The following is a 15,333-nucleotide window of genomic DNA, read 5'->3' on the forward strand; positions in this document are numbered from 1 at the left end:
TCGCCAGGGGCCGGCAATATTTTTGAAGAATTAACGTAAAAAGACTTTGTGTAAATTCGTGAAATAATTCAGCATATTCGAACGTACACCGTAAAACAAGAAAGCAACAACGACAACAATAACAGCACACATTTGATACAGTAAATTTAATATTTTTCCTTTGTGTGATAATTATTAAAGCATTGCGCACATGTTATGCGAGCGGCCATTAAAGTGTCGAGAGAATTTAAGAGCGTCATTATTAGCATTTCCATGCCAGTCAAATTGTTGAAGAAAGAACGAAGTTTCCAGCTGACAACAACTGGAATACAATGTTCATTTCGCACGAAGATCCGCAGTCCGTGCACAACGTGTACAGTAATGTCTCTCTAATCGACGCTCAGATTGTCCACAAAAATGAACAATTTGGGAAGAGGAGACACGATTGTTCGTGCCTTGCGGTTTGTTTTTATGGTCACGAATTTGCAACAATTATAAAAACGAGCCGCAAGGCTCGAACAATCGTATCTCCTCTTCCGTTTCTGTAGACAATCTGAGCGTCAATTAGAGAGACATTACTGTACGTATAAATAGAAAAATAATATTATAGAACGACATACATTTGACCGAAAATTACGTGTTAAAAATGCTAATAAATCGTTATTCTCGGTAATTGCAATCGAATACACGATGGCAACAAAGAACCAAAAGAAACAATCGTCGGGAATAAAGTCTCGTTGGCCGGTGATCGGTGACAAGCAGAACGACGAAACGTAGCCACGCGGATTTTTGGCCATTTAGTTGATTCACGAGGCTCGGACAATCACGTTCCGCCAATTTTTAAATCTATTGCGCAAACATTCGGGACAGCGAGTTTTACTCCGGTCAGAGCGAAACACAACATGTGCGAAACGCGGCGTGATAGATAGCTGAAACCCACGCGAAGCATGTGTCGACGCGACCGCAGTACATATTCCAGCCTGATGAATCCGCGATAAGAATGCGACTTCGTTCTCCCATAAAAAGCTCGGCAAACGGATAGCCTCGCGCCGTTCGAGCGTACGCGATGATCCGGCGAGAGGATTTTCCCGGCGGCCAGTTCGACGGAAACGAATTGAAAAATTGATCTTTTTCGTTTCGCGAAAACGCGGAAGCCATTATCACATCCCCGTGGCATTATTATCACGAAATTCGCGGATCTCGCGTGCTCCCCGGCGATGGACGCCGGGTCCAGAGTGACCCGGGACACCGTTCTCACAGCCCTCCGTACTCGTCCCGAAATCCGCATTGTGGCAACGTCACGTGGCTACATTATTCGGGCACACGGCAGCCATGTTTGTTGTGATTTTCTGGAATGCGAGTCGAGCAACGCGCGTGGAAACGCCGCGTTCGATTGACATGTTCTTAACGAAATTGACGCGCGCGGACTGCGCAAAATCGTCGGAAGAGCATGAATTCAAGGACGAAAAAGTACGACCAGCCTCTACGGCTATTAAAACGTGGTACATGCACGAACGTCTGCGACACAGTGAATTACGTGTCCCGATAGAAACAAAGCCACCACCACCCCCCCTCCTGTCGCCGAATAAGTTGATAATTCTCGTCGAATAAATTCGCCGATGCACGGCCAACTAAATTCCCCGGATACATTGTTGTCCCAACGATGATCAACCTCTAACCCAGCCCTTCAACCCCTCTCCACCTCCTCCCACTTCGAACACATGGCGCGCCATAGCCTCGCGTTGCAACAACGAAGCATCCTAAACCAACCTCGCCGATAACAGCAATTTACCGCAACGTTATCTTCAAATCGCGGAGAGACCTAGAAATCAGCTCTGATAATCCCCCCCACCACCCTTCGCCGGAGCAGCATCCGAGCAAATAATTCTTGCCGACTGGCCTACATACGAAAACTTCGTGGTCCTAAACCGACCCGGGATGGTTTTCGACCATGAATCGGTCGCGCGGTAAACAAAGCCTCGTCAAAAGATATCTCTCAAGAGGAATTGCTGGGAGGTAGGAGGCAGGGAGACGAGGGGAGGAAGCGGTCGGACGGGTATCGGTTCTGGTAGCGCCGCTAAAATTCCAGAAACGGAAGAAGGAGCGAGTAGAAGAAGCCGAGAAGAAGACGAATAAGAGAAGGAGGAAAAGGAGGAGGAAGAAGAAGAAGACGACGACGAAGAAGAAGAAGAAGAAACGGACAACGGCCAACTCACCGTGAATCCCGTCAGCGTGACATCCCGTCGGGCCTGGGCACGGTGGTGTTTTCGCACACGGGTATATATTCGGCACTCGCGGCTCGGCGAGTCCTGCACAGCCTCCACTGCACTCGCGCCGCGGGTAATCTCGGTCACATCCAGTCTTCGTGGCGACGCACAACCCTGGACGTGTCCCGTGGCAGCCGGCGGACGTTCCTCGGTGCTGTGTGCTGCCTGTCTCGCACGAGGTCTCTCCGCCTCTTCGAGAACCTGGCACGCGGAGCCGACGCGCGTTTTTCACCGGAGGGCGAGACGCTATAGGGTATGTCAGAGGACGGCGTGGGGTCGCGACGGGTACGCACCCCGGGCTAATTGCTGCTCGGCCAATTAACAGACTGAGAAGTCCGAGAGCGTGACATCGCGCGCCGAGGAGAAAGCAGAGAGCGTGAACAACCGTCCTGAAGAGTCGCTGCTCGCCGACCACATCCGAGCTGCTCGAGCAACAGCATCCGACTGGTTTGCTGGGCACGTAAACGCCATGGGCAACGCATGCTGCGCCAACCCCCCTCTGAAACCCACCACCAGGGGGCTTTTGCTTATCTACCTGACCGTTTCTGATAATGGCCCCTATTATTACCGGTCCGTCTGCCTGTGTTAATCGTCCTCTGTCGAGCAGAGGCCCGTTCACCGCGACGATTACGCGGCCGGAGCTAAGGGGAGCCTCTTTCTCACCGCCATTTTTCGGTTTTCAATCGGTCCGATCGAAATCGCGAACCCTCGCGGCAGCTGCCGGCGATTGGCCGAACCTGTGGACAGACCGAACCCGGTGATCGACGGTCGGAAACTCGGGTCCTCTTGTCTCGTAGCGAGATGAATTATTTTTTTCGCTCTTTTTTGGACGCTTCGCGATTATTGATTCCAATTTGGACGGTTGCATCGGTGCAGCCGAGCGGAAACTGTGGCTCGGAACGGTTATCTTCTCTTGTCTATACTTTTTCAGTTCGTTTAGCTCGATTTGGTTCTCTATGCTCTCCGCGGCCAGACATTATTTTCGGTTTGTAGGTCGAATTTTATAGATGCTCGCAGGTGTAATCTGAAACAAGAATGCGCAACGTACAGCCTGGATCTAAATGGTGCGTTGATCGTCGAGATTACGTACTTACTTGTGAAAAGAGAATTTTTACTCTTTACGCACGTTGTTTTCATTTGAAATTTGCTCTCTTATCGGCGACGAGGCTTTGAACGAAGTGCATCCCCGCATCGTAGAATAGGTAGCGTTATCAGGTGCCCTGGTGCATATTCAAATCTACGCATTCGTCACATATTTAATAATGTTTAACCGTTTTGAATTATTAACGTCGATATCGGAGTTTCTCTGGAGGGGATACGGCGTACCAACGTTGCGACAAGCTTCGTAAGTTGGCGGTCATGATTCGACTGGTGAAGTCGGTAAAACAGTTACATTTTCGAATATGTTTTTCATTTTATTATTCTTCGAACTATTTCTTTCACTAGTTCGTCATGTAAACAGCTAAATGAACGCGGTTTTCCATTAATTATTCAGCATTGGAAGACTATCCGGGGCATCCTCGCCGTCTTCCATCAACGTTCCCAATTTGTTGAACATCCCTTAAACAACGTTATACACAAATTTCACGGTGATTCCACCGAATGAAAACGCGACAAGTAGGCAGACCATTCAGTGACAAAAAAGTTATTAAACAACATTTTAATTTCACCGCTATGCTTCTCGATTGTAGGATCATTTCCTGAATCAGCCTTATCAAGAATCGCTACGAAAATGCTAGAACAGCAAAAAAACCGGAAACGCACCAGTGCGTAGATTATTCTTGAATACGTAATCTGTGATTGTGGCGGTGGTATCGTATTTGCAGAGGACGGCGAGGAGTCGTCGTTACGCTGACGATGAAAATTCCTGGCGACAGGAATTGACAATGTAACCGCCATCATTTCGCGGGGCTGTCACGGCGACGATCGATTCGCCCGAGGCGACGGGCGGCATCGACGGAAATTTTGCAACGCGATCAATTAATCATAGATCTTGATGCGTCGAGCGTCCGTCGGCGGATCCTGAGGTTGTCGCTCGCGGGCACTCGGCTTCGCCTCGCTAATTAGAACATCGTGATCACGGCGTGGCCAGTTGCAGTCTCCGAGTGGGTGCGTTTCGGCGTTGCATAGTGTGCACGGTGCACGCGATGGGTCCCATGCACTTGCACACATGAGGTGCAGCCGCGAGTCGTGTGGTGGCCGCCTCAGCTGCAATACGCCTCCCTGCGTCACTGGATCATCATGATCGGCGTACAATGCTCGCACATTTCCCCGCGTCGCTTTAAAATGCCACGAAAAACGTGAGAGAGATATATATCTGCAGCCACACGGAAATCTTCCACACAGGACCTCCAAATGCGACGAACTGCTCGATCCTGAGGTGAGGATCCTGAACGCCTTCATAACACTCCCCCATGCCTACCCACATAAAAACGGTCTGAACTGAAAATGCAACACCGAATGCATATAAATAGTCACCGTTTCTCAGTTCTATTTTCAATAACATGCAGCGTAACATGAAAGAAAGCAATAATCCTGTCTTATCCTATGGTTCAGCTACCCTAACAATCTTTAGGACATTGGCATTTCTTCGAAGCATGACCTACAGTCTTGTAGACTCATGCATGAGGTGAATGTAAGTCTCGGAACAAATGGGATCAAGGAGATCTCATGATCTGAAATAATACAAAAGTCAAGAGCGACGAAATTATATATTAGAGGTGTCTAATGTTTGATATTATTGCAAGTGTTACCATCATGTTTTTGAAGATAAGATAGCGGTAAATGTCCTTGCTGGTTCTACAGTTGATAGCGGTCATTATGTGATCCAGTGGTTATATCAAAGTTAACTTCCTGACAGATATCATTTAACATTTTGTTGTATCTACTAGGTCGACTAATTATATACTTTCTTTGCGTCAAGGACCAAGGATGTCAAAACTGCTCAGCTTCTATGGTCTGGTAGGCCTGGCGTCCCTTTGCATCTTCTTCTTAGCATTTAACCAACGCTACAGCAGCTACCTCAGCCATCGACTGCAGCCGGTAATATCGGTCAGTAAAAAATCGGAGGTGGGGATTGCTCTAAATTGAGTCACGCCAAACACGCTCTTTCTGATGGTAAAGTCTAACTTTTGCACCTAACTCTTTTTCCACTTGTATGCTAACAATGAACTTTTTGAGCCATGCAAAGAGTACACCGGCTCTCTTTCTCCCTGTTTCCAATCTCTCTTCCTTGTCCTTTTATTTTCATGCAGCAGTTTGGGATGCCTGTTGTCAGAGACCTACGGAAACATTTTGCTTGGAGTTCGATACTCGTTGAAATAATTCATTGTTAATTCGAACCACTGCTTATCTCGAATGCAAGTACAGATGACAAAAGTTATAAATATGTAATAATCGTTAGGATTGCAGACTGTAAACATTTGGCTAACTCTAGTCATACAAAAATCGTAATATATAGAACATGATCATATAATATTGATGTTATATTGCTGTCAAGGAACGCATGTGCCCATAAATCAGGATCTTTTTGTTTATTTATGTTTTACAATGCACCTGAAAATGATACATCATTTTCTTAGCACCATTTATTTAGAGAAAGAGGGAGAAAGATACTGTCCTGGTTAAGTCAACAACATTATCGTGATCACTATGTGACATGCACAGTTGGGACACTAAACTATTAATATTTTCTTTAATATAGGATGTTGAAATAAGGCCCCGCCTCGTCAAAATTCAAGAACCAGTAACGGTAAGCAATATGTGTGTGTGTGTGTATATACAAGTAGACAAGATACAATGAATAAACATTAATACATAGCTACAAACCAGTAAAACGACTTTTTAACAAATCATCCATCAATATTTAATTAAAAAAAAGAAAGAATGCCGTTGGTAAGTGAATGTTTATTTCGAGTTCAACTCTGTCACTCACAACAAAGCAATTAGCTCATAATACATTTAATATGGCAATGGAACAAACCTTGTAAGGTGTACACTACACGCCTCTGCTTCAGCTTTCATTATACATATGCGTTCCTATATAGCAAAAGAACGTGGAATTTCACTTAATAAATTCTGTGTATCGTTCACAGACATATCTTAGGGGTTCCATGGAAAATGTCACACTTTCTGGGATACAGGAAGTCGTGGACCAACAACGGAAAGCGATCCAAAGAGAAATGGAGGACTATAAGTACCCTAATGGAAAATACAGTGTTAACGCTAGGTGTGTAGACTCTTATAATTAAAGTTAGCATATTTTAATTTGTTGTATTTTACAGCAAATTGGAGGATCTAGTAATGGAGAAGGGTGGAAGACCAATGAGGAGCGTGATTCTAACAAGCTGGAGAAGTGGAAGCACATTTCTTGGCGACGTGGTGAACGCACATCCAGCTAACTTTTACCATTATGAACCGTTACTCGACTTTGGAATCGTGCAAATTCGAGGACCTCCGCTTGCAGACGAGGCTCTCCGGAATCTCGAATCTTTGCTCAGATGTGATTTCCATAATCTTGGTAAATCCCTTCTTGTATAACCATGTAAACAAGCAATATGGTAAAATTAATGATTATTTGTTCTCTCAGATCGGTATCTGGACTATGGTAAAACGCATCCTTGGGTCTTCAATCATAACACACATTTGTGGAGGCAGTGTCAGGCACACAAGAAGATTTGCTGGGATCCACGTTTCGTTTCCAAGTTTTGTAAACTATTCCCCTTTCAGTCAATGAAAATTGTTCGTCTGAGGTTGCGTGCGGCGGAAAAGCTTTTAGAACAAGAAGAGTAAGTACAATATTGCAAGATCGTTTCGTATTTTACCTTTGTGTAGAAGAAAATATAGATTGTTCTGTTACAGTTTAGGAATACGATTAGTTCTGTTGGTTCGCGATCCAAGGGGCATCTTGCAATCGCGAAAGCACCGGGAATGGTGTCCGACGAAACCAGATTGCTCGGATCCGGCATTAGTATGCGCCGACATGGTGTCTGATTTCAGCGTGGCAGCACGATTAATTAAAAAATATCCACGTACTTTCAGGTAAACTTTTTGCTTTTTACGCTGAAAGGTTTAGTGTACGTTCAGTAATGTTTCCTGTATTGAACAGGGTAGTACGTTATGAAGACTTATCCGTGGACCCCTACAGACACGTGAAAGAGCTATACAATTTTTATGGTTTGGACTTTCATATAAATGTAAAAAGATTTTTGGATACTCATACAAAGAACGACGTCGGCGGTGTATCGAGCACGTTCCGCAATTCTAAGGTCGCGCCGTTCCATTGGCGGAGTGATTTAGACTTCGAGGAGGTGGACGAAATTCAAAGAGTATGTGCAGAAGCCATGCAGTTATGGGGCTATGTAATTGCCTCGAACTCCACTCATCAAAAGGAGTTCGACCCTCTCACCGATTACCGTTTGCAATTGTGACATCGATCGGTTTGGTAGCTGCAAATATCACAGGCGGAGAACAGTATTTTATCTGCTCTATCGTATAAGATACCGAGAATTATCACAAGTGCCGTAATTCACATTGAAATGGGAAAGGTACTGACTCCTTCTGTACTTTGATTAGGGCTCTTACTATGATGACTTTGAATCACTTGGGATGTTCGGATAGTAAGAGCTCTAAACTTAAGTAGATAAATATCTCTCTTTGTTGATCTTTTGTCGAGATTGGCGAGGTAGCGAATAATCGAGCTCGTAAGACCAATGGTGAATCTGTTCCTTGAAAGAATCTAAGAGGACGCGCAAGTGCTCTTCAAGCTTGTTGCACAACTATGAAATTTGATCAGATCTAGAATTTTTTTAGACCAGAGTGTTAGGCGCCGAAGACCGAACACGAAAGTTCCTAAGACCCTGGGGCGTGCAACAAGAAAAATATCCATATCAGCGCAAGCATCATGTGAACCATTAATCGTGCGACACTTTTCTAGATTTCAAAGTTTAACGATAATTCTCGAAATGCATAGTAATGGTGATGGGTTTCGAACCTTATTTTTCACAGTGATCTTATTGACAAGACAGTGTCACATGTAGAATTATCTCACGAACGGTTTTCCTGGTTTTCTATCGAAATTTCTAATCAGGGAAACGACGCATGTGCACTTTTTCTCCAAAAACCTACATCCACGCCATGAATATAGAAAAAAAAGGAAATCGGCCACTCATTTTTTGGGTGAAAATAGTTTCCACTTAACCGGCCTTTATGCCAAAAACTAGGAAATTAAAGGAATCTCTTTTTTTTTTTTAATGTATATAACAGAGACCGATGTGATCTCGTTCGGTGATGTACATGGAAAGAACGTAAATGTAGCCTAAACCACCATGACAGCTATAACATGACAAGTCTTTGAAGAGCAATTTACGAGTACACATTATTTTAATTATTTTTGTTGAACATAGACGATATTCGCTGAACGTACTGTAAAGTTAATCGTATGAATTTTTAATAAATTTTATATATTGCATTTGTAGTATATTTCAAGTTTTAAAACTATATTTACTTTGCATAGTTATTAATTAATTAATAACTCACTTGCGATATACCCTACGAAAGCAAAGTATATTATATTAAGTATTAATGCTCAATTTGGGTGGAAATGTAGTTCTTTACAACAGTTATAGGCACTTAGAATTTGTACTTCAAATCGAAGCTTCGAAATACGCAATCTAAAATTTCGAATCACCTGTTTCCATTGATAAATTAATTCTATTGAGATATTTTTATCATAAGTTCTTTTCAAGGTAGCAATGAATTTGTAACGATTGAGTTTTATTCAGATTGTATATTGGTATCGACATATACAGCTACCAGTGCCATTTTGTGCATTATTACTTTTCGAATGAACACGACAGTCTAGTCTAGTAGTGTTTATTACATTTTATAGTACCATTTGAATGTATCATACATCTTTTATGAAATAAATTTTAATTTTTCCTAAATAGTCGCTCATTCCATCTTTTTCACGTTCATCTGAAACAGAAATTTCATACAAAACTTACAACACTATATGGACACACTTTATTGTTATAAACAACATAACGTTTTTATTTCAGATACAACACTGATAATCATTGAAATTTCATAGCGTATATTGTAAAACATCATTAAAGATAATTAACTATTTCCGTCCTGTAAAATTTACAAAAAAATACTCTACCTAAATTAGTCCGAGTATTTTCTTTTGTACCGCTGTGTAATTTAGTTTGCAATACATATCTGTAAAAATTGAAAAATAAAATATGTTAAACCAAAATAATTCATCCTTGTTAACGTGTAAGTTTTAGTAAGTTGCAACTCAGTGAGGGCAAGAACTAATCATAATGATAATTCATATTAGCGTATATTTGATGGTCACATCATCGTTAACAACTATCTAAGTTCGTTCGATTTTTGTGATTCCTCACCTGATCTTGAAGTTACTTCATTTCAAATACCGCCACCTCCTATCTATCTCTCATCGTTGTTCAACAAAAATCTGTAACGAAATTTTACTTTTTAAATTGTTGAACTAGTTGTGATCGAGTAAACTTTATCAAGAAATCTAATGTCAGACAAAAATTGGCATCAAATTACTCAGACATATGCTTGTCATTAAATAAAATCATCAAACTGTGATTATAATTACAAAATCAGTTATTAAAAGAAGAAAGCACACTTACTTTTGTTATTGCAAAAAACGTAAAAATACGTTGCCCGCATTCCAAATGTTAAGAGGAAGCATTTTTTGGGTGGAATCTTCTATTAATTCTGTAATAAAAAAAATTGTTTATTATTATAAGAGCACATGTTAGTTATTAAATTTATACAAAAATTAAATCTATATCAGAATAAAAAGGTCACCATATATGTACGTAAGACAGGGATAACTCTATAATTCATCATATAAAATTTCTAAAAAAATTACAAATAATTTGAACACAGTATTACCTTCTCAGTTCTTCATGCAAAGGTTTCTTCAACCTAGTCTCATGTTATCAGATTATGATAGTTATCAAATCTTCTTTAATTGAAGAAGCTCCCACCTTTGCCTATCCTTTTTCATGGTCTCCTACTAGTACAAATGCTAGTGTTAATGAACATTACATATTTTAGAAAAAATACTAAGTATGGTTTGCTATGATCAGGATACACTCTCTACATGATACTTCTGATTGACTGGAGTCGTGTTAATTATTCATCATGATTTTAAAATAAGTCATCCTAATGTATTATATATATATTGATGAAAGTACATGAATTTCATGCTATTTTTATAGAATCAATTTAAAATAACTTACCGATGTTACCACAGAATGTAGCCATTAGGAGATGAAGTTTAAACGTGATCATACTTTCTACAAAGAAAAAAAATGCTACATTTACCCGAGTATATTTCAGACATCGTAATTGTGAATCATAAAAATTCGTTTCAGACAACTGAATCATTCAAATAACCTTCAGCCTGGGGCAGTAACAGTAACATCATAATGAATTATAAATTCGAATAAACAACTGAATAATCTACTCGTGATGCGGAAACACGTGTACCGATAAAAAAAGATTCGAGAATAAAACATCCGTACAACGCAAGTGAAATAAAGAATGTGTTAACGCAAAAGAAATAGAATAGATGAAACAATTAAATAAGTGAATAATACTCACTAGAAAGATTGCTAACAAGCTGAAACCAAAATGATCCAACGCACGCTCCGAGAGGTTAATCAATTTAAGCGCCTAAAAAGAAAAGAACACGTTTCGAACAATTGATAAACAAATAACTAGAAATATTTTAATGTTTCAATATATTCAGAGACATATGATAATTGTAATCATAAGATATATCATACGAACGAGACTACGAGTATCATCATTCATAAAGAATATTCCAAGTTCCTAGCGATAAATTAAGAAAAATATAGCAACGGATAAAGAGGCGAGAGTTTCGCGGTTAAAATGTTATTGTTTATTAAATAGTTTCGGCATCGATGGACATCGATGAGAACAGATTACGAAAATGTAAAATCTACTTACCTTTCGAACTACTACCAAACGGGTTCCAAACGAGAATGAACGATGCCAGCGAAGCAACAGAGTCTTATAGTACTAACCGTTCATATAGAACCGAAACTCTCATCGAAAATCCGAATCTTTGATGTCCGACAGAAATTGGCAACGTCGGAAAGCGCGGCAATATTTAAAAAAAAAGTAGAAATTTATAGATGTATCATCTTGCGGAGAAAGGCTCAAACCGATCAACAATTAAATTCGAATTCTCATCGCTAGATGGCAGAGCAGAAATTCTAAGCTGTGACATCTAGCGGAAAAAGGTTCAAACTGTTCAACAATTTATTTCTACATTCCTCTGTTAGGTGGCAACGCATACAAATTGCTTATTTACGTATTAACTGCCACCTAGCAGTGCAAACTGGAATTAAGTTAATCAACAGTTTGAGCATCCTTCCGCTAGATGTTACAGCCTATAATTTCTAGTCTGTCATCTAACGGTGGAAATTCAAATCTTGTTGTTGAAAAGTTTCAGGCTTTCTCTGCAAGATGGTAGAACCTTAAAACGTAGAACTTTGTATGCTATGTTATCTAACGGAGGAAATTGAAAATAAATTGATGAACAGTTTGAGCGTTTTACCGCTACATAAATTGGCGCTGTACGGACTTTTAAAAGAGACAAATGATTGTTGCGAGAATTAATATTGACTTATGAGAAATACAGCACGAATCTAAGACAATGACTTGTTTTAAGAACTCGATTTATCGACGTGATCTCTAATTATGAAGACATTCGAAATACATATTTCAATATCATAGAAGTAAGACTGTAGACATGATGCGAAGAAAACTATTATCCTTGACAAGTTATTGGTGTCAACCAATCGAAGTTAGGAGTTTAGAAATAAATGATATATCCAGTAACGATTCGAGTTGAACGAGAAAAAGTTTCAGTTTACGTTGGAAATGTTACACGATATTTTTTGAGTAGAAAAATTGAAATATTACAAGTTTAAATATCGTATCCATGACGAAATTAAACATGTTTAGGATCTTCAGATCCTAATTCCGAAAATGACTAATGGACAGGAAAGCCTAAGTACTCGATAGCATCGTTCGAATTTATCTTTGAAGTCCATCTGAAATACCGAGTCACTAATGACTAGTTGTAACAGTAAAAGCAACAAGGAATATCTTCTCCAGTGGCATAGATTAAACGACTGCGTATTACTTCATCAATTAGTCAACCGTTGCTCTATTAGAAAATTCATGGAATTAACGCGCATGCGCGTGACTCATCGTTGGTCGCTGTTTTCCGCGTCGCACAGTGTACTAGCGCAGTGCGCTTTGTGAAGCGAATTGTATTGAAGCTTGTTTGCGTCTGAGCTTGTATCCTAAGAATTGAACGGCGCGAAATTGTTTCGATAATTCTCGATCTTTCGACATTCATAGAATAACAAGTCCAAAGTCTTGAAAGAATTATTCTTTTCCCGATTAATCGATGGTTCGAGGAAAACAAAGCTACAGATAAAGGAAAAACACCGAGAAGAAACAAAGTAGTTGTTGGTGAAAGTCAACGTTGTTTCTCTGTAACGGAAATCACCTTTCGTTCGTTGCTCGTATAATGAACGCAGTAGCCAATCAGGATGAGATTCATATGACAACAGTAAATTTCTTTTGTTTTTACTTACGGATTGTTTACTTACAGCGACATTCTCAATGATGTTACAATTAGCTTAATTTCGCCGTGAATATGAAAGATATTATTTGATGATAATTAAAAATCGTGTTAGTAAAATCTTCGTTGAATCGAGTGATTATAATAGTTTTATGTTATAACAGCAATTTCTTTCAGCCTGAACTTATTGAAGCTCATGGTTACACAGCTGAAACACATTGCATTTGGACTGAAGATGATTATTGCTTAGATGTACATAGAGTTTTACCTCCAAAATCACGTGGAAACTCATATAATGAAGATGGTGAAAATAGCGTGACCAGTTTAAACAATGTAAATGTAACAGAGGTAATGTTAATTGTTATAATTCTTCATGACAAAATTGATCTTATCATACTGATAAATTGTATAATTTTATACGTCAGGCTCGAGTACCAGTTCTTATTCACCATGGGTTGTTATCAAGTTCAGCCGACTGGGTATTATTGGGTCCAAAGAAGGCATTAGCATACATTCTATGCGACAATGGATATGATGTATGGCTTGGAAATGCAAGGGGAAATGCATATTGTAAAAAACATAGAAAATATACAACCAAAGATAAAGAATTTTGGGATTTCAGGTGAGTACACTTTTAAATTGCAAGAATTGAAACAATATAAATTGAACAATGAAAAGTGTAAGATACATAGATGAATGCATAATAAAAAGTTATTTGTATTGATTAGGTAAATAATTTCACTAATATTTTAGTTGGCATGAAATTGGTCTTTATGACTTACCAGCAACAATAGACCACATTTTAGAGCAAACAGGATACAATGAACTTTATTACATAGGTTATAGTCAAGGTACAACAGCATTTTATGTGATGGCTAGTGAGAAACCTGAATATAATCCCAAGATCATAGGAATGGTTAGTCTTGCGCCAATAGCATTCCTTTCAAATCAGAGGAGTCCTTTGCTCAAACTAGTTGTTCACTTTTATGGCATAATGGAGGTACATTTATAAATATTCATAACAATTTTCAATTATGATCGGAGGTGGTTACACTGTAATAATATTCAAATTCAACTATAATTACATAGCCGTTTAATTTCTTAAATTAAAATTTGATCCTTCCGTTTAAATTATGGTTCTCAAAGTTGTTAAAATACAAGCTGAAACAATTATTAATTGTTCAATATAAATACATATTGATAAATATATATTGCTCAATATAAAAAATGAAGATGTTCCCCTAGTGACATACATATTTGTACATGTTTTTGCAAGTAGAATTTTTTTTAGATGTCTATCAAATGATCTATTTTTTTGATCAATTTATTTTAAGAGATCCTTACTATTGCTAAAATTTCAAATTGATAATTCAAGTGATGTGTATAAATAAATCCACCTCTGGTCAGGGGACTTCCCAAGATTTTTATTTGCCATATCTATAACGAGCATGTTTCAGTGGGGATCTTCTTATTGCAATGTACATCAGTGGTTCCCCCACAATAGGTTACAGGCCCGTACCCTAACTGCAATCATTCGAAATGCACCAGGTAGCCTTACCAAGGGTTTCTGTGTGTGTTGGTTTTACATGATCGCTGGATTTGGTAGTGATCAACTGGACAAGTCTATGCTGCCAATAATTTTAGGACATTTCCCAGCTGGTGCTTCTGCTAAGCAAATTATTCATTACAGTCAGAGCATTTTATCAGGTATTAATTATTCATTGAATTTCAAGAAAACGATCAAGCCCAGCAATCGAAGAAATTTTGTATTAATCTTGTGTATCGCTTCTTAACAGGATCATTCCGCAAGTTCGATTATGGAGCGACTGAGAACCTGAAAATTTATGGATCAACACAGCCGCCGAAATATGACCTCGAAAGAGTGAAAATACCTGTAGTAATATTTTATAGTGAAAATGATTTTTTAACCGATCCCGCTGATATAAAAAAACTCGTTGACAGATTACCAAATGTACTAGAGACGCGAAAGATTGAGTATTCGAAATTCAATCACATAGATTATTTGTGGGGCAGAGATGCTAAAACATATCTCTACAATACTGTATTAAAAGTATTAAAACGGTTCAGATAAGAGAAGTATTTAACGACGTTGGTTATTTATGAGTATACGGGTATACAAATACATATAGATATTTTGTCACATTTGTTACATCACAGAAACTTCGATATATTTGTAGAAATTAAATGTCGAATGAGTTTATAGTCATCGTTTTCTTCTCCTTTTCTCATAGATTGATCATTTAATAAGAAATCATTTTCCAAATTGTCAATTAAAGTGTAAATCTGTAATAAAAACATATTTTGAACAGTAACTTGTGTTAGCATTTTGTTATCCGATTTGGATCGTTTCACATTGCTGCAAGATCAAGTGTCCAAAGGGGAACCCCCTGGTAATGAGAA

At 39.2% G+C, this 15,333-nt stretch overlaps 3 protein-coding genes and 1 long non-coding RNA gene across 8 annotated transcripts in view; 2 read left to right on the forward strand and 2 right to left on the reverse strand.

Moving 5' to 3' along the window:
• Nucleotides 1-3,488, reverse strand: part of LOC117218108 (beta-1,4-glucuronyltransferase 1) — a 72,129-nt gene extending 68,641 nt beyond the window's left edge. The window contains exons 1-2 of the mRNA XM_033466205.2: nucleotides 3,341-3,488; nucleotides 2,196-3,270 (exon numbers count right to left, since the gene is read on the reverse strand). The gene's annotated coding sequence lies outside the window, so the exon portion shown is untranslated. The remainder of the gene's footprint in view (nucleotides 1-2,195; nucleotides 3,271-3,340) is intronic.
• Nucleotides 3,489-3,680: 192 nt separating this feature from the next.
• On the forward strand, nucleotides 3,681-9,190 carry LOC117218115 (carbohydrate sulfotransferase 4). 3 transcript variants are annotated; one of them, XM_033466250.2, is made up of 9 exons: nucleotides 3,681-3,863; nucleotides 3,938-4,626; nucleotides 5,170-5,363; nucleotides 5,950-5,997; nucleotides 6,341-6,474; nucleotides 6,530-6,765; nucleotides 6,835-7,033; nucleotides 7,107-7,286; nucleotides 7,354-9,190. In XM_033466250.2, exons 3-9 carry the CDS (start codon nucleotides 5,361-5,363, stop codon nucleotides 7,673-7,675), a joined length of 1,122 nt encoding a protein of 373 aa, XP_033322141.1. In that variant the 5' UTR covers nucleotides 3,681-3,863; nucleotides 3,938-4,626; nucleotides 5,170-5,360; the 3' UTR covers nucleotides 7,676-9,190. The 3 variants fall into 3 exon arrangements, with proteins under 3 accessions (XP_033322141.1, XP_033322121.1, XP_033322131.1); XM_033466230.2 differs by having other exon boundaries at nucleotides 5,170-5,297; XM_033466240.2 differs by lacking the exon at nucleotides 5,950-5,997 and having other exon boundaries at nucleotides 5,170-5,297.
• Nucleotides 9,106-11,343, reverse strand: LOC117218124 (uncharacterized). 2 transcript variants are annotated; one of them, XR_004489713.2, is made up of 8 exons: nucleotides 11,262-11,343; nucleotides 10,893-10,964; nucleotides 10,529-10,585; nucleotides 10,179-10,299; nucleotides 9,911-9,998; nucleotides 9,656-9,726; nucleotides 9,409-9,467; nucleotides 9,106-9,221 (listed from the first exon to the last, which is right to left on the reverse strand). It is a non-coding gene; the product is annotated as an uncharacterized LOC117218124 (long non-coding RNA). The 2 variants fall into 2 exon arrangements; XR_004489714.2 differs by having other exon boundaries at nucleotides 10,179-10,302.
• Nucleotides 11,344-12,558: 1,215 nt separating this feature from the next.
• On the forward strand, nucleotides 12,559-15,245 carry LOC117217783 (lipase 3). Of its 2 annotated transcripts, none has more exons than XM_033465625.2 (6): nucleotides 12,559-12,900; nucleotides 13,090-13,260; nucleotides 13,338-13,534; nucleotides 13,666-13,912; nucleotides 14,370-14,619; nucleotides 14,709-15,245. In XM_033465625.2, the coding sequence occupies exons 1-6, from the start codon at nucleotides 12,859-12,861 to the stop codon at nucleotides 15,002-15,004; spliced, it is 1,203 nt and encodes a 400-aa protein (XP_033321516.1). In that variant the 5' UTR covers nucleotides 12,559-12,858; the 3' UTR covers nucleotides 15,005-15,245. The 2 variants fall into 2 exon arrangements, with proteins under 2 accessions (XP_033321516.1, XP_033321522.1); XM_033465631.2 differs by having other exon boundaries at nucleotides 12,882-13,022.
• The last annotated feature ends 88 nt before the right edge of the window (nucleotides 15,246-15,333 follow it).

Source organism: Megalopta genalis, chromosome 5 (assembly GCF_051020955.1).
Source record: "Megalopta genalis isolate 19385.01 chromosome 5, iyMegGena1_principal, whole genome shotgun sequence".
Lineage (NCBI taxonomy): Eukaryota > Metazoa > Arthropoda > Insecta > Hymenoptera > Halictidae > Megalopta > Megalopta genalis.